The 25,601-nt window shown below is 37.0% G+C and overlaps 1 protein-coding gene across 1 annotated transcript in view; it reads left to right on the top strand.

Annotated features, from left to right (window-relative positions):
• LOC112114510 overlaps positions 1 to 25,601 on the top strand; it is a 48,179-nt gene that overhangs the window by 1,530 nt on the left and 21,048 nt on the right. The window contains exons 3-14 of the mRNA XM_029912530.1: positions 772 to 933; positions 1,969 to 2,084; positions 3,990 to 4,030; positions 6,201 to 6,304; positions 7,842 to 8,016; positions 10,872 to 10,973; positions 12,227 to 12,388; positions 14,919 to 15,012; positions 17,434 to 17,578; positions 21,226 to 21,430; positions 24,058 to 24,236; positions 24,966 to 25,170. Of these exons, the coding sequence (XP_029768390.1) occupies positions 772 to 933; positions 1,969 to 2,084; positions 3,990 to 4,030; positions 6,201 to 6,304; positions 7,842 to 8,016; positions 10,872 to 10,973; positions 12,227 to 12,388; positions 14,919 to 15,012; positions 17,434 to 17,578; positions 21,226 to 21,430; positions 24,058 to 24,236; positions 24,966 to 25,170 (1,690 nt within the window). The remainder of the gene's footprint in view (positions 1 to 771; positions 934 to 1,968; positions 2,085 to 3,989; positions 4,031 to 6,200; positions 6,305 to 7,841; positions 8,017 to 10,871; positions 10,974 to 12,226; positions 12,389 to 14,918; positions 15,013 to 17,433; positions 17,579 to 21,225; positions 21,431 to 24,057; positions 24,237 to 24,965; positions 25,171 to 25,601) is intronic.

The following is a 25,601-nucleotide window of genomic DNA, read 5'->3' as shown; positions in this document are numbered from 1 at the left end:
CCCCGCCCCCAGGAATCGGGCCCCGCTCTCGCTAAGGCCGGCCCTGTTTAACCTTTATACTGAGAAAACAAAATCTTGAGTTGTTTATTATAACTACATCTAGAATATTAAATAATTAAAGTTTATATTCTTCAGCCACTAGTAAAGCCACAAATGAGCCAGTGGAATAAATATTAAGATATGAGCCACTTTAAATTAAAACTGAAGGACCAGATACTCAGCTAGTATAAATGCGTACAGTTTCTCTGACTTCAGTAGAGCTATGATCATTTACAGAAGTTGATGATCCAGTTAAAAAAAACTAGTGGTGAAAGTCTCCTTTCAGTAACACTGATTGCACGTGCAGTAGTTGTTGTTATTATTATTTATTATTATTTTATGTACGTTATAGGGCGACCAGACAGCAAATGTGAAAAATCGGGACGGGGGTGGAGGGTAATAGGAGCCAATATAAGAAAAAGACCTAAAAATCAGGACTGTCCCTATAAAATCGGGACATCTGATCACCCTAATATGTTACCATAGCATCTAAGAGCCTGAGTTATGGACCAGGACCACATTCTGCTACATTCTGGACAAACACTGTTTTTTTTCTGTCAAACACTACCCACCTACCCTAACAATCTGAAGCTAGTTTCTGGGTATCATTAACAAAGTGTTAAACCGTACAGGTACCTGTGTGAGTAGGAAGAGAAAGTTTTGGTGGTGTTTTTATAAATTAGAAATTGCCTAATATATTTTTAATACAATACATTTCATAATTTTGTGTAGGGCTTTGTGAGTATACTGGATTTTCCTGCAGTGTTGTTGATTTGGGATCAATTGTACATGCAAGATTGGAATCAAAAGGTGATGGAGAATTTCTGTCTCTCAATCCTTATGCTATTAAAGGATTCACTAATGGCTGCCAATGATTATCCAGCTATAAGAGAGGTACATACAACAATGCTTCATGTTACCTTTCAACTAATTATCTATTCTGTTGATAAAAATAATCACCAAACATTTGGTGTTTTTATTTAAAGATATTTTTAAATAGTTTTTCAAGAACATTTGGTTCCTTCAAAGCAGAAAATTCCATTGGAGTTCCCTTATTGTGATACACATTTTTATTTATATAATTTTTTTGAGATTTGCGAGTAAATTATTGACAAAATTGTGTTCTGTTTCACCTATGCAACCTTACTGACTTCAGTGGGGCTGCATAGCCATAATTGAGAACCAAATTTTGTCTAAAGTATATTAGTCCAGGCCTGGGGGTGTCAGTACTTCCCTTGAATTACATGCTAAATTTCCATTTAACATTAATGGGAGTACTGCATCTACAGAATATGGAGAATACACCCTGCAATATTCGTTAGCATGAGCAATTGCGTTGTAGGATGCACCAAAAGGTTTCTCATTAAGGCCCTAATTCAAAGCACTTAAGCACATGTTCAGCTTTAAACACATACTTAAATCCATCCCTAATGAGCAAAGCACTTAAGCACTTATGTTTCAGTCCTACTGAAGTCAAATTACATTTACACCAACTCTAAGGGATTGCCAGACCAGTGTAAAAGGTTCAGCTGAGATTTGGGCCCCTATTTTGATTTGTTTGGCTTTTTAAAAAACAAAATCTAAATTTTTAGGTCTATAGCTAATTAAGCACCCCTTTAAAAGGTAAAAATCTTGAAATTCCTACTAAAAATGAAGAAATTACTAGAGTAAATGGGAATTGTTGAGTTTTTATTGGAAAACAAAAATAAAGCCTTTTTGAATGAGTGCAGTTTAGGCTGTAAGCAAAATAATGAGCATAGGAAGTAAAGTCAAGGCAGTTTTCTGTGATTATAGTGCATACTTAAAACATATTTTTAACAGCAAAAAAAACACGTTACTTCCTGCCAGGAAACCTTCTCAGAATCCATAAAATATTAACAGATCTGTTTCATGTACAGTAGTGAAAATTCTATTTTTTTTTCTTTTCAGGTGTTTTTGTTCTATGGTTGTCATCTTCTTACAGCTGATATTCAGAGGGCCTGGATTCATCTTCAGCAAGGTGGTTTACCATCTGACCTCCCTGGGCTTAGCAGGCAGAATCAAAGGTCGAGAACTTCCCTGGCTTTACAGATACAAGGATGTACTGATTGGAAACATGCTGCTGAAATTCAAGGGCTGCCTTAAAAATAAATAAATAAATAAATAATAAAAAAACCCCTTTGTCAAACTATATTGAACACTTTGTAGGGTGCCTGGAGGGCCCCAATTCAGCAATGTATTTAAAGCACATGCTTTACTTTAAGCCAGTGGTCCCCAACCTCTTTCATCTGGCAGGCGCCAGACGACAAGCCACCGAGGACCGTGGCGGCAGATGAGCATCCGCCGAAATGCCGCCAACAAGCAGTGTCATCCAGAGGCGTCGCTGCCGAAAATCAACAGCATTTTGGTGGCGATGCCTCTGGATGACGCTGCTTGTTGGCGGCATTTCGGCGGATGCTCGTCCGCCTGCCAGTACGCGGGCACACTTAGACGTCCCCGCAGGCGCCATGGCGCCCGCGGGCACCACGTTGGGGACCACTGCTTTAAGCAAACGAGTTGTTCTTTTGTACTCAGTTGAACTAATCTTGTGTTTAAAGTTAGGCAAGTGCTTAATTACATTGCTGAACTGGGGCCTAGTTTGTTAACCTGCCATTTATATTCAGTAGACTTGGTAATATTCATGTTACAGATAAAAGTTAAATGTAGCTGAAGACACATACTGCTGTGAGTATCTGAGTGCCTAGGTAGATAAAATAGCCTAGCATTAGCACTCTGAACCACCAAACAAGAAAGCTGTTCTCTTACACCACAGATCAAAGGAAGCCGTATGCACTGTGTAAAGGTAGAGCAAACCTCTGTTTGTGTTGGGGATGGGTGAGAAGGAGGCTTCTGCAGTGACTTCTCTTATCTAATTTTATGGACATTATTGATAGCCTTCAAAAGGAACCTCATCCAGACTGTCTTGACTGGAGATTTGCAGCTAGAATGCATGCCTTAATGGGGGAGGAAAGGTTAAAGGAGGGAGTATCCTCTGCGTTCCATCTGGGACACGTCTGACCTACTGGAAAGAAAACAAAACATAAACTTAGAGATAACTATCACAGATACGCTCTCAAGCGCTCAAAAAATGCTTAGGCCCTCTGAAGAAGTGAGACTTGCAGGTTTGCATGGCATTCCTACCTTGTTATCACAATATCGGGCAGTCATAGTCTTGATGCTGTGTTTTTATTCTTGGCAGTGTTGCTTTCAGGTGCTGTCCTAAGGCTATATCTACACTTGAAACCTTACAGCAGGCAGCACAGCTGTACCAATGCAGCTGTGCCGCTGTAAGACTTCTTGCGTAGCCGCTCTATGCCGATGGGAGAGAACTCTCTTGTTGACATAATTAAACCATCTCCAATGAGTGGCAGTAGCTATGTCAGTGGGAGAAGCTCCCACTGACAGAGTGCTGTGCGTACTACCACTTAAGCCGGTGAAACTTATGTTGCTCAGGGAGGTGTTTTTTTTTTCACGCCAACATGAGTGGTAGTGTAGACATGGACCTAAGAGCACTGTCAGATTCACGTGGGCGTACTCACATAGTTCAGAGGAACAGTGCATATTATAACGTTTGACATACCCCCTACTGTGTTACTCCTTCCTACATTTCTTCAGTCATGGGATCTTCCTCATAACATTTGGACATTGAAGGATTGTATGAAACAATATCTCATTTGACTCATAAATTAGGGAGGGTAATACTAAATCTTTCATTTATAATGAATATTTTATATCTAGAAATGCCTTCTATATGGTATGTGGAAACATTTTTAATATAAATAGATAGTTGGGTTGCTTTGTTTCTTTTTGTAGCAGTCAACAAAATACTTTAATGAGCAAAAGTATTTCAGATGAGAATTTAATTCAGATTGTTGCTTGTTGCTATATTCACTGAAAAAAGGGAATTAAATTATGCATGTTTATATGTGCAGGCCACTTGCTGATCTGTCTCCAAGGCTCAGTTCAATGGAAGGTATGTAGCTGTTTGTGTTCATGCTGTTATTTGAGCATGCCTTTGGTACCTAATAACTTTTGTATCATAGGCAAGATTTCAGATATAATGAAAAGCACAGCTTACTTCTAAAAGTTTATTTAAACCTTCTGTTCTCGCCAAAAATATTAGAAGAAAGTGTCTTAGGCCCCAATCCTACATCCTGATGGTGCTCCCCACAGGGGTTTGCCTGTGCCAATCAGATTACAGGATTAAGTCCTTAATCTTTGTTATAGTGTTCCTACCAATAAATGCTGGAATTTTGCAATATACGCATTTTTCAAAGGAATGCGTAGAAGGAATTACTCTTCTTTAAAACTGGAAACGTAGCATGCATTTTGGTGAAATGTGAAGGAAATGTTTTAAAATATGTGGAAAAGACAGTCAGCTATTGTGGTTTAAACTTGTTTTCATGTAAAAGTTTGCAGAAGAGTAGAATGGTCCTGAATATTCATCAGATTTCTCTTTTGTTTTATTCCTAAGAAAATAATGTTCCATGTAAATAGAAGATTTCTGCAAAATTCAAAATTTTCAGTGTAAATTTGTTTTTGAGGATTTTAAAATTTTGCTGAGAAGCCCAGATTTTCTACAATGGCCTCTAATTTTGGATGCTTCGATTTCTGTATTCAGGCCTTCTCACAGCTAAGTCCTGATTTTTTTAAGTTGCTGAGCACCCACAGCTTCCATTGATTTCAGTTTGAGGTGTGAGGGCTCAGCACATCTGAAAACTGGTCCAAAGCTCCCATAATTGAGGGACCTGAACCAAGTGGCCACTTTTGAAAATGTTGGTTAAATTTTGTGTTTAAGACTGATAAACGTATAGGGTGAAATTCTGGCCCCATTGACATCAAAGGCAAAACTCCCATTGACAGTAGTGGGGCCAGGATTTCATCTCTAGAGCTTGATCCTGTGGGTCATATCAGGCAAAGCTCTTGTTGAAGTCAAGCTAGATGTTTGCATTTTTTTAAAATGCAAAAATATTATCCAGTTCGGTGAAATGTTAAGTAATCTTGCCAGCTCACTATATGCTACAGTATGAAAATCTTCCATCTCATCATCCTTTTACTTAAAACATTATAAATCAGAAGTAATTCTATTAAAATCAGTGGGATTACATTGGTGTAAAACTGGTTTGAGAGGAGAATCAGACCCTTGAGTCTTTGGCTCCCTGAACAGATGAAAATAGTTGTAATTTCTGCTCACTGCACAGGAGGGTGCTCATCTTCTGTGTCCCTCTACAGGAAAGAGGGACTTCTATGATCTGTAGGTGGTTCCTAGAATAAAGTAGTGGTCTGAACTGGTATTTTCTTATAGCTGCATAGTAACACTGATAGTAGATGTTAAAATAGTTATTTCTAATATGTGAAGCTGGCAAGGAGACATTTGGGAGTGGTGGGTTAATTGCTGCTATGGGAGATGCAAACAAAGGTATATAGGTCAGATGATGTATCATAATGACAGTACACTATGTAAGATATTAGAGTTCTCTAGTGGGCATGTTTTAAAAAAATTTGGGTGAATCTACAGTATAATTTTTCCTTCAAGTCTTTCAATAACAAAAATTGTTCCCATCTGTCTAAGGGCCTGATTCTGTAAACCCCTACATTTTACAAGTCAGAACCATTAAACAGGGAAAGAACTCATAGACAGAGCCAAATTCTATCTTTTGATAAACACACAGGGTTCTCAGCCTAATCCAATAGCTATTAGAGTTAATGGAAAGTGTTCCACTGATGTTAACGGAGCTTGGATCAGACCTTAATCCTGACCAAAACTTCTGTATGAAAAGATTGGACTGCCCTGTTTATGGAATTCATATAAATTCTTCTGTGTAAAATAGACATTACCCAAAGAACCCATTCTGTGGTTGTAAAATGATATTGTATCTTTCAGTATCTGAGACTTAGAAATGTTACTTAATTAATTATATTTGGTCTACTATATTTGATTCTTTGTAATTCAACCTTTGTGATTTTCTTTACAGCAAGAAGAAAGCAATTTTTGTTCTTTAATTTAATAGGTAAAAGTGTAATATACTTCTGTTTGGGCTCAGAAGCCACCAAAGGCTCTGACTAACCTAGTTTATAATCAAGGATCAAACTATTTAAACATTACATTGGCTAATTACCTTTGGTGTAATTTGTTTTGATAGCTGGAAAGGTTTCTCTTGGCTTCCAGGACAGCTTGCCAGTTGAAGTGAAGGATGTTTTACTGAAGCTAGTTTTACCAGTACCACAGGTTGAGATATCACACACTGTAAGTGGTAATTTAATTATACCTTGTATGTTCTGACAGGGATTGTGATAATCTTTACTTTACAAAAGAAAAAGGTTTAGTGCTCTTTTTATTGAGACTATTTATCATAAAGAATGTTTTTTGACTGAACAGAGACCTAAACATATCAACAGATAAAGAGAACTCTGTCATTAATTAATGTTACATACATAAGAAAAACCTTAGATTGTGATTGATTGAAAATTGTCATGTGAAGACTCAGTAAGTTTCTATTGTTTACCTCTTCAGAAGTTAATAAAATTGAAGTCTTTTCCAGTTATCCAGTCAGACCACTTATGCAAATAAATACACTGTGACTGGCTGAAGAAAATTAATTGGAAGCTATTATTTCACCTCGCAGGAGTATAATTATTTTTTTCTGATCCTCTTGAGTGCATCTGTCTTTTAGCTTCTAAGGAAAAACTGTTACCTCGTTGAAATGCATTACCATTATGGAGAGATTTTCCAGATGTTCTGATGAAGACTCTCAGAAAATAAGTAATAAAACATATATTGGGCCAAATCTTCTTTTGCCAAACTGAAAAGGATTTGATCCATTAACTTCAGTACATTGTATATTTGCTTCACTCCAAGTCAATATTTACCTCTCTGGTCAATAAAGTTTGTTTTTCACCGTAACAAAAGTCAATATTTACTTATTATTTTTAGTCTGGTGACAATGTACTAAATTCTGTTTTTCTAGCAGTTTGGAGTCTTTCATTTCTTTTGGAAAAGAGTTTGGTTTAGCAGATGTCTGTTACTTTATTACGAAGCCTTTCCCACAACTGGAGGAATTTGTCCAGCATATAATAAATTTTAACAGGATTATGAGCACAACAGTTTACAAGCACAAAAAAGAATAAATTAGAAAAATGGGTAAATTGAGTAAATATAGTACTGAATTAAGCAATCATTGCATAACCCCATAGAGTGGGTATTATTCCTTGTTTGCATTTTAAGATCACATCTTCTTTGATTTCCATGGATCTGAAATGCCAAACCACATAACAAATATTTATGGCCAGATCCTCTGGCTGTTAATTCTCTTTCAAAGTCAATAAAAATGTGCAAGTTCATACCGGCTAGTAATCTAAGTTTATATATTTACTGATTTGAATTATCAGACTGAAGGAGGACTGCAGAAGTTTAACTGTAAGTAGACTTACTGTCACTTTTGGCAAAAAAATTAAGGATTTGATACTTTTGCTTCTTCAAATCATACACTGTAGATGACCCTATATTGTAAAATTCACACAAGGCACGCACCGATGTGCCCTTTTCCAATTTCTGCAACAATTCTACCTTTACTATATCGACATTGACACTAACTAAGATCATGCCAGACCACAGATTTTGCCGGTCCAGAGAGTGCCGGACTAGGGAGGTTCAACCTGTAGGTACATCCCAGAATGGAGTTTTGGGCCCTGCAGTGGTTTCTCACAGTGACAGTGATGCAAAGTAATTTTTTTGTTTGTTTCATTCATTTATTATTTCTTACTTTCTTTTTTTTTTTTTGAAGGAAACTTGGTTGAAAGAGTTTGACCCTCTTGCTGTGGAGTTAACGGTTTCAGTATTTTATGGCCTTGAAAAACTGTGTTCCAAGACTAGCTCTTTTAAACCCTCTCTTGTACAGAAAACCAAAGGGAAAACAGCAAATAAAAGTGAAACCACTGAATTTACTGTTCAGTTCAATGGTATGAATCTTTTAGTCTATTATCTGTTGGTATGCATTCTATTTTGTTGTTGCACTTTAAAAAAAAAAGGATTTTTAATATTTTGCAACTCTTTTTGATCCTAGCATAAATATTTTAAGTTCAAATATATTTAGTAGATTTTTTTTTTTTAAAAGATAAGCTTTCAATTGATTCACGGTGAGCCATCATAGGTTCCCTTTGTATGATGTTATCATTTTGGTCCTTACTTCCCTTCAGCGTTTTCAACATAAACTTAAGAAGTCTTGTTTGAAGTGTCTCATTCAGTGGTGGATGAGGGTTAACTTGGGGTCCTCCAAAACCCTTTGTATTATCTCTGAGCATGTCTACACTACAAACTTCAATCAACCTATGTTAGGTGACGGTCAGCTTACAGCCACTGCAGTAATTACTGCAGCGGTTCGTGTCCACACTTCTCTCCTTCTGTCAGTGATGCGCATTCTCACCAGGAGCACTTCAACTGACTTAAGAGGAGGGGCAGTGTGAAGGGCTGAGAGCCCGGGCACTTAGCTCCTTGCACAGCTGCCTGCCAGGAGCCCGGCTGCCCTCCGGTTCCCTGCTCCCTGCCAGGAGCCCAGCTGCCCCCTGGTCAGACAGACTCTTCTTCTCAACCAGAGTTGCCACTCACCTGCCTTATACTAGGGTCAGAGTGGATTAAGTCAAAGTGTGCCTTAGCTCCACCAGCACTATGGAATCTCAAACACATCCATTTGTTTCCCATCAAGCATATTCAAAAGACAAATAGAAACATTAAAACTGCAGCCTCAACATTTTATTCTAAGCAAAACAGGTTATTTTCTCTCCCACTGTGTATCATCCCCACTCCTGAGCTGCCATGTTCGCCTCCCATCCACTAACGGGCTTTGAAGGCCTCTTCTTCATATATGGTGGGCATATCACCTGTTTCCTTATATCCATAGACAAATATTTTTATTTGTACATTATTGGGCATTATAATTTGGCTGTATGCTTTCTGTAAATTAAAGAAAAAAATTTTTTGAAGCTAGTGGAGTTATGCCAGAGATCTATTTGGCTGACTATCTCTCATTTCTTTTCTTCATCATTTCCTTTCCTCCTTACTGATTTTTCTTCTCTTCTCTCCTGATTTTTCTTGCTAATATTTGCTCTTTAAGGCTTTTATCCTTTCACCCCTCCTCTATCTTCAAGGCATTTCCTTCTGTTCTAATTTTTTATCTTTTCGGTTTTGTATTTTCCCTCCTGTAAGTCCCCTATCAATTTTTCCTGTTAATATTTTTTTTCTTTCCTATGTGGTACTTTGCTGTGTCTTCTCCCTTCCTTTAGTCAAAATTCTTCCCTTTCTATTAGCCTCCTCAGCCTCAGGTTTTGCCCCTGGAAGGAAGGATGGTCCAGTGGTTAGAGTACTGGCTTGAGCCATGGGGAAACCCACGTTCCATTCCTGCTCTACAACAGCAATCCTATGTTATTTTGGTCAAATCACTTAGCCTCTCTGTCCTTCATTTCCCCATCTGTAAAATAATGTTTTTAATAATAAAATAAAGAATGTGAAGCTCTTCGGTACTAGGATAATGGGAGCCATATAAGTACCTTAGATAAATATGGGAGTGCCAAGTGAGTGGGCCCTGTTGGTCCACCTACATTCTCTTATCTTTCCTCTAGCTTCAGTGCTGCCTGCAATGTGCTGTTGCCATCTGCAGGGGGGAGAAGTGCCTCAGCACCATCGCTGAAATCAGATCTGTGGTAGTGGCCCAACCTCTTCCTGTTCTGCCAGAGTGTACTGCTGGAAGAGAGAGAGTGTTTGCTCCTAACCCTGTCAATCCACTTTGTGCACAAACCTGGGTCTTCTCTACGTGATGGGCTCATATTGGAGAAAGAAATACACTTCCCCCAAATCTACTCCTCTTCACAGCCTAGGCACCAGATGCTCAGTGGCCTTGGATTCTGTAGTTTCTGGTCGTTTTGATTCTGTAAAGATTCTGTCCAGCCTAGCCTGTGTCCAGGTTCCATCCATCCCCTTTCAAAGGAGGTAATGTTCCCCTACCAATTCTTGCTAAATGGCTGTCTCATAAATGGCAACTAAATTAAAATGTCCTTTTTAAAAGGGAATTAATGAGCATGTGTGGAGGCACTGAGGAAAGGAGAGTTCCTGTCCAAAAGAACAAAACCTCTACTAGTTACAGGACCAAGTTTTTCATGTAAAGGAAAATGATATTTGATATGAGAATTTTGTCAGCTTAGATAAGAGACAAAATTATTGAACTTTGTGATTCTAAGAGCCTTTATAGTCTTAAAAAAATCCTCTAGATGAAGGTTTCTTTTCATGTAATCATCTAGTTAAAGCTATAATCTCCCCCCAGCTGTTGGTATATGCTTCAGTGGAAAGACAGAGTCAACTTGCCCTTTGGTTGCTGGAGTGAAAGGTTACTGAGTATCTTTTCATTACAGTTGTCATAAAGCTTAGATAATGTAACCAGCAACATTCCTCTGTGAGCCTGGTGGCCAAAAAAATAGTCCAGTTGCACAAGTTATACCAAGAAAAGGGAGAATCCTTTATTAAAAATGTAATGTCTCTTGTAGCTATTATTCCATTTCCGTCTTAAAATGGCACTGAATTATAGATGGGTACCTGGGGCCTGATTATATGAGTTGCTGAGGTCCTCAACTGCCATTGATGTCAGTGAGAATTGAGTGTGTACAGGATCTTGCAGGATCTGGCTCTAATGTCCCAATTCTAAAATCTTTAGATTTTAAAAACATAAGAATGGGAAGCTCAGGCTTGAATTTTCTTGACTACTTTAGTATAATGATCAGTGAAATAACAGATTTGTTTAATAATGTTTAACTTTGTTTATGTTAAGAAACATTTGCCTTTGATTCTCTGGATCCATCTGAGTTTATAAATATGGCAGAAGCTAAACCCTATATTGTATTACAAGTAGTTTACAAGTCTAAAGGCAAAGGTATGTAATTTTTCCTTCATATTTTATCAAAACTGTATATTAAAGACAGAAATAATAAGTGATGCATGTAAAATGTATTGAGCAACAAGTTCCCCATGGAATTTACTGCATATTCAGCAGTGCGGCCCATTTTCTAATGTTATTCCTGCAAACACGAATGACTAATGTATCTTGAGTAATTTTTCTCAAGTGAGTGGTCCTATTGGAGGCAATGGGTTTATTTATGTAAAACTTTACTCGTGTAAGTTTACAAGATCAAGGCTATTTTGGCCTAAGTTGTGTAAAAACATATTGGCTTAGTTAAGGAAAGTCCTTTACTTATTTTCCACGTTTAACTCTCTACTTTTCAGTTTTATAAATGGAGAAGCCCTAGATGGAGGGGCGATATCAAAAGTTTTGTATTGTTCCTGGGATCCTGGTGGTGCATTCCAGAACTCTACTAAAATGTATAACTTGTATCTATAATATGCTGACTCCTGCTCCCATTGAAGTCAGTGGCAAAACTTCCACCGACTCTAATGGGAACAGCAGCAAGTCTGTGTTTTCTAACATTTTTAAGGTAAGTATTATACTGCTGCTACAGATAGGTTAGAAAGTTCCCCAAGGATCTTATAAGAAATTTATTGTGGAAAGTGAAGGATTAGGGCTCCATTCTGCAAGGTGCAGAGCACCAGTTGCCATGTTTCTGATCATCCTCCATTCCCAATGACTTCAGTGAGAGTTAGGGTCTTCAGCAGCTTGCCGGAAGGGCTCAGAATCTTGCAGGATTGAACACTAATAGTATTTTGCAAGACATGCACGTGTAGACAGTTATTCAACATATTTCTCCATACTGAATTATACCAAATTGTGTAGTGGTTTTGCTATGTGTACAAATAAATGGAAACTAGGATAAGGCCACTGAATTCATTTCAGCTTGTTACTTGGAGTCATCTATCGAAGGTGCCTATTATCTTAATATCGAGGTGTCTGTTAATGTAGGGCCAGAGTCTGCCACCCTTACTCACATCAATTAATCTATTACTCCACATGTAGGCCAACTGAAGTCAATAGGACTACTTGTGAAGTAAAACCCTTACACTGAGTAGTATATTAGAATCCATCTTGGCTTCTATATGTAACACTTCTTAAAAAGATGCTATAAAGATGAAACTTAGAAGCGATTTTAATATACCTGACCAGTGCACTGTACATGATTTGAATAGTTATGAGTAATAAGCCATTGTGTGTTTGTGTGTGTGTATGTTTTGTAGACTCACTGACTCTCGGATGGCAAATGGTGGATGTATTTCAGCAAGAAACTACAAATATTAGAGCTATCTGGAAACCTAAAGAGTTTTCTACACTTGTTCCACTGCATCCTGGAAAACTTCCTTATAACATTATGGATTATACTTTGAAGCATGTCTCAAAAGGTAATTTGAAAAATTAAAGTGGTCACAGTTCTATAGAAGAGAAAAATACACTCTTGAATAATGTATCAAATGTTAGCAGCAGTCTAAAATCTTGTCAACTTCTCAATAAGAGTTCCTTTAGTTATTTTTTGTAGTGATTATTAAGTAATGGAACACTGAGAAGATGGTGGGTCTGATACTTAACTGTCTTGCAACTTGTGTAGCCATTCACACCTATGCAAAGTAAGTATAAAATGCTACCACCAGTCTAAGTGGACATTTCTGACTTGGAAGCATTTTATACTCACTAGTTATCCTTCACTCACTTTGCACAGATGTAAATGATTACACAGATGCTAGGCAGTGGACAGAGAGTCAGACTCTGGGGGTTTTTTTGAGGCAACATGTGGAATTTTTATTTTGCTATAACCATGAATTTAAGTTAAAGTCTACACTGACCTTGACCACATTCTGTAGCAAAACAGGAAGAGTGGCAAATGTTTTCTCAGTCAAATAAATTCTTTTTTAAAGAATTCTTTTTCCATTACTTGCATCTGAAGAAGTGAGGTTCTTACCCACGACAGCTTATGCTCCCAATACATCTGTTAGTCTTAAAGGTGCCACAGGACCCTCTGTTGCTTTTTAAAGTATGAGTACAATGCTTTTTCATATCCAGGTTTTTGACTCAATAGCCAATGTAACCTTCAAATAATGTTCCTTTTTAGGGGCTTGAATTGTGTATGGTGCTAAGCATCCTTTACTATTGTTGATTTGAGTGGAAGTTCAGGGTTCTTGGTACATCAAAGGGTTGGACCCTTAGAACCTCCTAGTTTAATTTTTTGTAATATTGGAATTTGAAAGGCAGAGCAGCTCCAACATAAAATACAGTCTATGCACAGCTGTAAATCTTTTAATAGTATTAATAATAGAACTTACATTCTTCAAAGCACTAAATATATATTAACTATTTAATTTGCACAACCCTGTATGAGATAGGTAAGTAAATGTTGTTACCTCTCATAAGATATTTGATCCTGTTTATTTACAAAGAATTATACAAAGTCCTTTTTCTCTGTACATGTCTCAAAAGGTCATTTGCAGTAGTATCAAACAAGAGGGGACAGTTTCCTTGCTCACAGTTTCAAGCCTGCCTTTCCACCAGTGTCTGCCCCAAAAGCTCTCTCTCTTGGCTTTTCCTCAGGACCACAGTACAAGTGCCTCTCTTTCTGTCTCCTTGTTCTGCTTGCTACTTTCTCAGCTTTATGCCTCCAGCATAACAATATTAATATTCTCATTTTACAGATGTGGCATATGAGACATAGATGTTAAAGTTAAAATTGTAAGTCTTGGTTGCCTGAACTAAACCCACATACAGGTAGCTAAATAAGAGGTCTACCTTTGAGGGGTGCCAAGTGCCTCGTATCACCTGTTAACTTAATTTGGGACACCTGAACGCCTCTGGAAAATCAGGTCTTTTACGGTGTATAAATATGGATATAAGCACTCAGATTTTTTAATTTTGGCCTAAGAGGCTCAGTCAAGACTGTACATCAAGGAAGTAGCAAAGCCTAGATTAAAAACGGGCACTTCTGGACACTGTATAAGATATAAGTAACAACTACTGTTTTGTAATTCCTGCCTTTGGCCTCTGTGCTGAGTAAACCATACCACAGCTTGTAAAATATTAAATTAAAAATTAATTTCAGTTGCAGCTTTGATGGTGGGTTGCTGGAGGTGAAGACAGAGCAAATGGAGGTGTCAAGTGTGGCAACTAGGTTGAGGACCGACAACAGATAACACTGGGATTTGGGGACAGGCAGAACAACAGAAAATTCTGGAACCAGAAAGTTGTACAATAGATGTCAGGGAACAGAATAGCCACAAGAAATGTAGACTAAAAGGATAAACCAATAGAAAAAAGGAAAGAGCAACAGAACAAGAAAAGGGGAAAGATATAGGCAAAGCACCAAAATAATTATTAAATTTTTATTTTGTATTGAATTTAAAAATCAATGGGTCATATTCTGGCTGGTGTATTGAAACAACTATAATGGATCTCCAAAACAGCCAGATATATATACGGTGCCAAAGCAGCATTTACATTTTCTGTGTTTTGGCCAAGGCTAGCCCCAATCATACAGCCTGAACTAAGATCAGGGATAGTCTGCACTGGAGCTGACATAAAGGCCATTGCCAGGTCAGGGTCTAGATGATAATATACTTGTTGTCCAGACCACGGACCCCAGGTCATACCTAATAACGCCTCTTTGTGGTTCTTGACACAGAGGACCTGCAGAGTGATTTTTGTGCAGACTTCCAGGGGGCCAGCACAAGGGGAGCCAGTTCAACACTGTAGAGTGGGGGGGGGGTTGTTTAATTTTCTTAATTGATTTTTCAATGTGCTATTATATTACATTTGCCTAAGTGATATAACAGTTTAACAGCATTTGACCTTCTGAGTATATTTCTTCCTGTGTGGGTATACAAGTGTGCTATTTTTTAAATGTACTGGAAAATATAACAACAATAGACAAATCAATTATATCTACAGACTTGGCCCGGGGTCATTCAAGTATCCAGTTAACTGTTTATGATACATCCAAGGAAAGACATAGACAGAGAAACAGCCAAAAGAGAAGAAAAAGGTAAACACTGAAATTATGTTCAACAGAAATATTTTTATGTTTGGATCCTGATATAATTACTGTTGCATAATTGACATTGTGCTGAAATATGATTGCAACAATTGCTTAAAGTTAAAAATTTGGGAAGAACATTAAATAGTTCAAATAATTTTCTACATATAGAATTATTTGCCTATGATTATTCTACAGATACATCTAATCCTTGTCTATTCCTTTTAAAATAAGTCTCTCTCTTTTAAACTTTACCAAGTTATCCATTTTCAGCATTCAGTGCTGCAGTAAAAATTTACTTCTGTAAATCTGGTTTGCTTGTAGACAGAGGCTGACACAGGAGATTTAGTACAGCTGCAGAATTAATGTTCACACTCCCATGCTGCAGTTTTCCCATATGCTACATAAAAATGCTACACACTTTCTCACTCTAAAGCTGCAGTATTAGGGTGTTTAACTGATTTTATGCCTTCAGCTTGGTTAATGTTTTCATTTATATACAATACAGTTTTGCACAACCTCCGCCAAACAATGTATTGCAATAGAATTTACAGTAAAACCATAATAAATGTATACAAAGTATTGATTTAGTATTAATTTTCAAACTGTGAAAGTCAGTGGATCATAAATCTGCAAATAAACTGGCCAAATGAAAGAGATAACTGAGAAAAAAAATTAGTCACCAGAGAGTTGGCTGTGTTGTATATGTGCTTTTTAGATAGTTACAAGAAAAAAATATATTGGAGAAAGGTTCTGTAAATTATAAAATTAGTAACATAAAAATAATATAATACACTAAGAAATACACCATTTCAATAAAATAGTGAAGAAAGCCACCCAAGAATCTGAATCAGTGTCTTGACAGTCTGTTATCATAATTCAGTTAACACGAAACAGTATTGGAGCTGCCTCCCCAGTTTTCAGTATTTTGGGGGGAAGGGAGCAGAGGGTTCTGAATGTATCAAGAAGTTCCTGAAGATGGTTTTATGTGTTATGTTAAAAACGGGGGGGAGGGGAGGGGATTTTTTGCCTAGTTTAAATGCCAGATCTCAGAGTCATAGAGTTTAAGGCCAGAAGAAACTAACCGTCATCTAGTCTGACCTCCTGTATACCACAGGACAACAACACCACATGTTAAATCAACAACCGAAATTAAACCAAAGTATTAGAGCCCACAGCAGAATAAACTATTATGTGCCACAGTTCAAAGAGTGGAGGGAGTGAGAAGACCAATGCTTGAGGGCCTTGCAAAGGCAGGGAAATGATTGATTGAGATATACTCAGATAATGCTAGCAAGTGACCCCCACCCCCCACACTGCAGAGGGGAAAAACCCTTAGTCTGTGCCAATCTGAGCTGGGGGAAAATTCCTTTCTGACCTTTCATATGGCAGTCAGACCCTGAGCATGTGAGCAACAACCAGTCAGCCAAGCACCTGAGAGAGAGAATGCTTAGTACCACCTCAGAGCCCTGGCCCGCCCAGTCTAAAGTCCTATCTCCAGCCATGGCCACCTCTGATGCTTCAGAGGAAGAAGACAGGAAAAAACAACCCAGAATACATTTGGGGGGAATCCCTTCCTGGCCCCTGTAGCCAGCTGAAACCCTGAATCATAGGCTTTTAGGAGCATAAGACATAAACCAGAAGTGAGACCCAAGACTGTTGATATAAATCCTATTGACATTAATGGAAAGACTATCCTGAATTCTGTGAGCTTTACATCAGGACCAAAATGGATCATGACAGAAAACACTTTGGAGCTTTCCTAATGCTCATTACTTGATTAAACTGTGTGCGTTTATGTGAAATCAACCCCTGAAGAGCTTGATCCTGCAAGGTGTTGAACACCTTCAAGTCCCATTTACATTTAAGAAAATTTAAAGTTAACCAGTCACCAATTCAGCATAGAATTTAAGCACACATTTAACTTTAAAGATATGCTAGATTCCATTTGACTTCTAACCTTATACTCAGCCAACTAGAACCTATTTCTGATAAACGCACATTTTTTAAAAAATCCAAATGTTCTTATAAGTTGGTGAAGAACATTACAGTGTAATGTGTGGGAAAAGTTCTTCATCCACAAATGTGCATTTTACAGACTTGGAAATGCTCTTCTCTAATGGGGAAAATTTTCAAAAGTGGAAGTCAATGGGAATTGTGCTCCTAAGTACCTGGGAAACTTTTGAAAATATCCCCATATGTCTTTAATTTACAGTTGTTGACAGTCTTTGAAGCTGATATCATGAACTGTTTACTAATAATATTTTAGGTATTCTTTAAATTCTTGATTGTACAGATGTTTGTAACTACCTAACAAAAAAGTAATAGAAATATAATACCTTTTAGTTGCTGATTTACCTTAAGAAAATATAACATTTTATTGTTAATAATGGTCTAGTATAAAGTCCTCTGTTTGTTCATATTTGTCAGGCTTCAAGAGTCTGACTTTCTGTATGTACCTTGGATTCCATATAATTCCTCTACCATATTACCAAGTCCTACATCATTAAACTGTCCATTGGATCTATATATAGATGCACTCCATTATATCCCTGATAATGCAACAATAACAAAGGTAAGCTTTGGTACTACTGTGGTTTCACGTTTTAATTGATGTATAGATATTCATGATATTTAATAAGGCCCCGGGAGACAATAGGGGCAGCGGCAGCTATGATGATGAAGTTTGCTTCTTCCAGTCCACCTTTTTGGCTTTCCCACTGTCTCTTCCAGTGACCCCTGAATAAACAATATACAACAAGAGATGGCAACCTCATCCCATTACAATTGACCAATGGAAACACTTTTTGGTGATTTAAACTATAAACATTTCCTACCATTCCCTAGAATCTTTCAGCTTTTTATGTGAACCACTGACTTTACCAGGAGTCTTAAAGACTTCTTATCATAGTACTTGTAACTTAAACAATCCAGTTTGTACCAATATTTCTGTCTCCAACTTTCCTTATTTTTATAAACAATTTATATAATGGGGTGAGTCTAACTTTTCTTAAATTGGATTACATAGAACATAGGGCCTCTGCACAGCAGAGTCAAAGGACCCTGTCTGGGCCTCTCCTTGTCCCATTGCTGCTGCTACTGGCTGTTGTTCCTCATGCTTTGTTACATTGACTTCACTAGCAGCACTCCTGAAGTAAGGACTGTTCATGTGAGAACAAGTATCAGAGGGGTAGCCGTGTTAGTCTGGATCTGTAAAAAGCAACAGAGAGTCCTATGGCACCTTTAAGACTAACAGATGTATTGGACCAGCATAAGCTTTCATGGGTGAATACCCACTTCGTCAGACGCATGTGAGAACAGTTTCACAGGATTGGGCCCCAAATTTGGAAATCTGTAATAAAATTGGTGAAAAATCCAATAATCTGTGTAGTACATACTGTCCCCAGAAAGAACAATATCTTGCCTTACAGTTGAGGTAGTTATGTTAATTAGTTAAAAACTTAAATAAGATCTTGGCTCAATAAATTATCTCTATTCATTACCTTTTAGTTATACAACAAGTGTTTGGATTAGGTTTCAGTTAATGCCTTGTCTGAGTTGTTGTAAACTCCCTTCAAGCAGTCACCAGACTAGTTAGATGGACACTATGGGATCTGATGGGATCTAACTAGGAAATCTAGGCAGAGGTGATTCATAAGTCCTCTAAAATTTATTTTTTTTATTACTGGTGAGGTTAAAAAGAATTTGATTCCAGATCTCAAAGACTTACTGTACCAGGCTTATTAGGGCTGCCAAATCAGTCATCACATAGTTTTCCCCCAGGCAGAAAGTATTCTGTTTGGATCCAAGGCATTTTCAGGACTGAATAAAAATTGACCCCATTCAGCCCTATTTGTGTTCTGACACAAATACGAAAGCATGGCCTTAATAAATATGTCTGAGCTATTTTAAAAAGTAAGCAAAACACAAAGAAACACATGGCTGATGTTGATGGGAAGACTTTGTGCATAATACAGTGAAGAAATCTTTCAAGCACATATCCTAGAGAAAAATGCCAAGGCCAGAGAGAGGTTGGGTTGTCTGTTTTGTAGTAATGCTTGCATAATCCTTGAACTTCTCTTGTTGTAAACTTTATTAAGTTCTGGGCTCTTGAAATGATGTGACTTGCTCACTTACATCAGATCAGTCCCTTTTACTTTATTCTCTGCCCTTTTTAGGTCTTGAGCATACCTTCAACATGTCACACTCCTCGGGCTCATGTATTTTACAGTATTATGTTAATTACTCCGGAGAATTGCAGTGAATAGCGTTTTTCTGAAATAAAGGTTTCAAAGTCAAAATCTGCCCTCAGATTTGCATGCAAAATGCCTGTTCAAATAAATGGAAGTTGCAAACTTATATAAGGAATAGGGCTGTTGATTAATCACAGTTAACTCGTGATTAACTAAAAAAAATTAATCGTGATTAATCGTAGTTTTAATCGCACTGTTAAACAATAGAATACCAATTGAAATTTATTAAATATTTTTTGATGTTTTTCTACATTTTCAAATATATCGCTTTCAATTACAACGCAAAATACAAAGTGTACACTGCTCACTTTATATTATTTTTATTAAAAATATTTGCACTATAAACATGATAAATAAAAGAAATAGTATTTTTCAGTTCACCTCATACAGGTACTGTAGTGTGATCTCTTTATCATGAAAGTGCAACTTACAAATGTAGATTTTGTTGTTGTTACATAACTGCACTCAAAAACAAAACAATTACAACTTTAGAGCCTACAAGTCCACTCAGTCCTACTTCTTCTTCAGGCAATCGCTAAGAGAAACAAGTTTGTTTACATTTACGGGACATAATGCTACTCTCTTCTTAATTTCAATGTCGCCTGAAAGTGAGAACAGGTGTTTGCATGGCACTGTTTTAGATGGTGTTGCAAGATATTTACGTGCCAAATACGCTAAAGATTCATGTGCTTCTTCATGCTTCAGCTACCATTCCAGAGGACATGCTTCCATGCTGATGATGCTCGTTAAAAAATAATGCGTTAATTAAATTTGTGACTGAACTCTTTGGGGGAGAATTGCATGTTTCTTGCTGTTTTACCAGCATTCAGCCTTATATTTCATGTTATAGCAGTCTCTCAAATGATGATCCAGCACATGTTGTTCGTTTTAAGAACACTTTCACTGCAGATTTGACAAAATGCAAAGAAGGTACCAGTGTGAGATTTCTAAAGATAGCTACTGCACTCGACCCAAGATTTAAGAATCTGAAGTGCCTTCCAAAATCTGAGAGGGACGAGGTGTGGAGCATGCTTTCAGAAGTCTTAGAAGAGCAACACTCTTAGGCGGAAACTGCAGAACCCGAACCACCAAAAAAGAAAATCAACCTTCTGCTGGTGGCATCTGACTCAGATGATGAAAATGAACATGCGTCGGTCTGCACTGCTTTGGCTTGTTATCGAGCAGAACCCGTCATCAGCATGGATGCATGTCCTCTGGAATGGTGGTTGAAGTATGAAGGGATATATGAATCTTTAGGGCATTTGGCACGTAAATATCGTGTGACGTTGGCTATAACAGTGCCATGTGAACCTCTAGTCTCACTTTCAGGTGATATTGCAAACAAGAAGCAGGCAGCATTATCTCCTGCAAATTGTAACCAAATTTGCCTGACGGATTGTTTGAAGTAGGAGTGAGTGAACTTATAGGCTCCAAAGTTTTACATTGTTTTATTTTTGAATGCAGGTTTTTTTTTACATAATTCTACATTTGTAAATTCAACTTTCATGATAAAGAGATTGCACTACAGTTTGCACTACTTGCAATAAGGGAATTGAAAAATAGTATTTCTTTTGTTTTTTACAGTGCAAATATTTGTAATAAAAATAAATATAAACTGAGCACTGTACACTTTGTATTCTGTGTTGTAATTGAAGTCAATATATTTGAAAATGTAGAATACATCCACAAATATTTAAATAAATGGTATTCTATTATTGTTTAGCAATGCAATTAATTTTTTTAATCGCTTGACAGCCCTAATAAGGAAGAATTTGGCTTTGTGATTTAAAAATTAGGGCCAAAGACCTACAATGTAGGTTTCCAAAAAGGTTGTTTAGAAGTTTCTTTAGGTATTATTTTAGTATGCTACAACATTTCCAAATTAATTGTCTATGTCCAAAAGTACATAAAACAAAATTAAGTAATAATAATTAATAAAGCACATTGAAAATTAACTTTTTCCTCCTAGGTAACAGGGCAAATCAAGAATTCAGGGCTGAATAGCTTGCCTGATATTATGGCATTTCCGCTTCCTAATAGTTCATCTCGAAATCCAGAATTCCAGTACCGAATGGTCTTAAATGGAGATGATCCAAAAGTAATGAATATCAAGACATGTGTTCTTCTTCAAGTTTATACAGTGGATGTAGATTCTGGAGACCTTGTTATAATAGGTATATTAAGCATTACCTAGCCCTCTTTCTTTCCTCTGTCATTTCTCTTTGCTCCTCACCATACCTTCTGATGTTTGTGTCTTCTCAAATATAGAGCACAGAACTTTATTTTATAGCACATGCAAACTGTTGAAATGTACCTCCTAGGGACTGTGAGGATCACTACTAGCAGAAGCCTGAGAATAAAGTAACACAAACTTTTTATAAAGCATAGAAAATTAGTACAGACAAATATTTTATACTGAAATGCAATTAAACCACTGTTTATAGAAATACTTCTAGTCTATACTTTGCAACTGGATTCAAAAGAATGGATCATTTATGCGATTGGGCCAGCATATGGCAACTATAGTTTAATTTAGACAAATAACCAAGGAGCTAGACCAGGGAATTATGTTCAAGGGAATAGCCTTCCAGTTTACTGATCAGGAGAAGGATTTGGAATGTGTTGTGAGAAAAATAATCAAAACTATCAGAGCAGTGCACAACAGCAGTAAAAAAAAAAAAGCAAAAAAGATGCTAGGTCATTGGATAAATCCAGCTCACCTTAATCACACAAGTAGTTCCATTGACTTGAGGGGACTTAGGAAAGAGATATCAGTATTTGGCTCTGTATTAGCAATGGACAGAATACAAAACAAAAGACACTGCTGCTGCTGCTTTAGGCATTTCTTATATTTCCATCTGGAAAACCTGTGTAAGACGAGGCACAGAACCAGTGTTGTTAATTTGGAAAGGATGCGGCAAAGTGTAAGAAATATGATACCAAGTCTTGCAATTAGGTGGAAAGGTAAAGGGAATTGGGCTCATTTTAATCAATAAAAAAAGGAGTACTTGAAGTGACTTGTTAGAAATACGGAAAGTTAGGATAGGGATCACCAGAGCTGATGGACATTTTGAGATTTTTAAAAGCTAAGTAGCGATCTAAAGATGTTGAAAGTAGAAGTTTAACTGGCTATTAAACTAATCTTCTTAGTGCCTGTTTATGGTGGCTGTTCAGATGGAAGTTAAAGATCTCATGAATTTTTAATTTTCAAGCATAGGAAATAACCCTGGTATCTTGATCAACAATTATATCTCTCATTAAAGCTGATTCTAATGTTCATGACTGTATGTCAGTTATTCGGAACACATAATGGCTGCCAGGTTGGCTTTACACACTCCTTTATATTGCCATGATCTAACTCATTATTCTGTAGAGCATTTTGGGATAACTTGGATATGAAAAGTGTTTCAGAAAATCAGAGTTTGTTCTGTTCTAAACTGAGAAGTCAGGCAGAACTGTTCCTCACAAGAAGTAAATTATATACAGAGTAACTTATCAGGAAAGAGATGGCAACTGTGATAAAAAATATTAGTTAGAGACATCTAGATTTGCTTCTGAAAAGGGAGAGAATTGAGGGATATGCTGAAAATGGAAGAAAAGGAGTAATAACCAGAAATGATCAGGCAAGTTTGGTTAGTTAGGCTTTTCTTATTCCTAACATTCATTTTGGAGAAGTAATAGTTGCATAAGATTTAAGTTAGTTTCACATTGCAAGCCTGATAGAATAGAATAGATTCATGTGGATACGGTTAGTTCCCAACTATAATATAACCTTTCAGTTACTGTTTATTTGGAAGAATATGTGTGAACATCAACATTAACTGTTCACTTCCAGGCATTCTAACTTTTTAATTTAAATATATGGAAGTTTTGTAAAGAAAGTCTACCATTGGTTTTGCATGTTAGTTAGACCCCATCTAGAGTCTAGAGTTTCAGCCTTAACTCTCTTTTAATTACATTTGTGCTTTAGAATTATATTCTTACATTCTCCACTTGTACATATAGACAGGATCCTCCATCTGAATGCCATAACTGTGAAAAATGAGACAGAGACTATCTGAGAAGATAGTGACATATTTTTTATTTTCTCTACCGCATTGGCCAAAAGATGATATAAAACAATATATATTTTGTAGATCATTTTGGGGACGGGGAAGACAGATCTTTTTTTTGTTTTAAATTAAACAGCAATTTGATAAGGATCTTCTTGAGTATAGTACTACTCACAGCATCTGGCCATATAAAATCCTGTCTACAGAATTTGTGCATTACAATGCATAAACTACGTTAATTGTTTTTGCCCTAATTATTTACATGTTTTAGTGAAAGAAGAAAATGTATTCAGACCTAACAATTAAAGGAACACAAATAACAACAAAACAAATCTAGGTATTTTCTAAACATTTATAATATTAAAAATGCAGGAGAGTTCCTGCAGTTACTGCCTCTGTAAGTAGGGGAAGATAGCATATGACATGGAGGCATAGGAGATAAGTAGGGGGTAAAGGAGTCACAGTAGCTTTTATACATGAAAGAAGTGATAGAGATCCTGAGACCTTGCCTTGTCGGAGCCATCTTTTACAACATTCTATGAAAAGTCAACCCCACTTTTGGATCAGGGTATTTCTAAATGCGGTACTTGTGTAGTTTCTCCATGAACCTAGTCTTCATCCATTCAGTTGTTAAGGGAAATATTGGAAACATTTAAGAGAAAATCACACACTCGGAACAAACAAATGCACTGTAAAATCTTTAGTGATCCCTAGTTCTCTGTAGTTTTTCCTCTGCTTTATGTTTATAGGAAACTCTGTGATACGTGTGTTTAATGATGATGGGAAGCTAAACGTAGGAGGATTTCAATTAAGACTGAGAGGAGGGATGCCAACGAAGGAACCAGCAGCTTTTACACCATCTGCATTAAATCCATATCCAGCCATTCCCTGCTGCACTATACTACTTCGATTGTTACCACACACTCAGGCAAGTATATAGAGTTTCAGCCATAATAGTTATTCTATCTGCTTGAAATGCATGCTGCACTGTGGAAATCAGTCCTATATGCTTTATATAGATCAGAATGTAAAGGTGTGATGTTAACTCCTGTTGTTAATGTGCACTAATGAATACATTTTAAAAGTCCAATGTAGACCAGGCACAGCCTTTTTAACATTTGCTAAATTAGTTGAGTTAAATCCGAAGGAGGAGCCTTAGTGGTGCCCTAGTCTTTAACTTGACCAGAGAAGCATGTGTCAGAAGCACTGGGCCTTGTCTACAATAGACTTTTAAAATATTTTTATTACCACATGCTAAAATCATGCCTTTACATCCTAGTGTAGGCAAGGGAGTTGCATAACTGCTTGAAATCACAGTCTTTGGGACTGAAGTGTACTGTACCTAGATGTGACAGAGTGTAAGTTCACTAACAAGTACCGAATACACAAGGGACTAACTCCATCTTCACCTTCCTCTCAATTTTCATAGATGCTCAGGGGAGGGGCTGTTAGAGGGGTTTGTGAAAGATGGAAAAAGGAGATTCTGGGAAGGCAGGGCTCTACATCCAAGTGCTGAGAGCTGGGTGAATTCCAAAATCGAGAATCTTTGCTGTGTATGGTTTTGCTTATAGTAAATTTATTTTTATTTATGCGAACAAAGATTTGCTACTGTTGAGATATCATTGCTGATTGCAGCTGTTTAATTTCATCCCAATAGCTTACACCAGAACCCTGTAGTTTGACAGTGTTTTTACAGTTTTCAGTGCCTGCACCAAGCTACTTTATGGGATATTACTTCTCAAATGATGCTAAGCCCAATAATTCAGAGCTAGAGGTTATATCCAGCTTTCAAAAGGACAACAGCTTCCCAAAACTTGTACAAGACATGGCAATACATTTAATTAACAAAGAACAAAGCAAAGGTATGAAAACAAATGATTGGTACCTAATTCACAAATGCTCTTCCTGCTATTATTTGTTTTACAAACCATAATACAATATGATTACTTATATAGTTAACCTCTCTTTATCATTTATTAACACTGAGCCAAATCTGTTCTCAGACCCTCACATGCATCTCCATGAATCCAATCCTAAAGGGAGATGCACATGGGTATCTGAGAGCAGATTTGGCATACTGTTTTTACTGAGTAATATGTGTATTTGTAGCTAATCAATTTATTGTTCCTAATTGCTTAGGAAGCACTCAACAATAGTAGTTTCATGTGGAAGTATTATTATTCATGGGCACTACCTAAGGGATGCATGGGCGAGGTAGAATTTAAAATAATCTTACTTTGATTAATGTCGCACTTACATTTAATCTTAATTTAACATCTATCCGTTAAAACAG

Source organism: Terrapene carolina, unplaced genomic scaffold (genome assembly GCF_002925995.2).
Source record: "Terrapene carolina triunguis isolate 2854851 unplaced genomic scaffold, T_m_triunguis-2.0 Scaffold231, whole genome shotgun sequence".
In the NCBI taxonomy this organism is placed as follows: Eukaryota; Metazoa; Chordata; order Testudines; family Emydidae; genus Terrapene; species Terrapene triunguis.
Note: the sequence above shows the minus strand (reverse complement) of the source record. Positions and strands in the feature narration are given on the sequence as shown.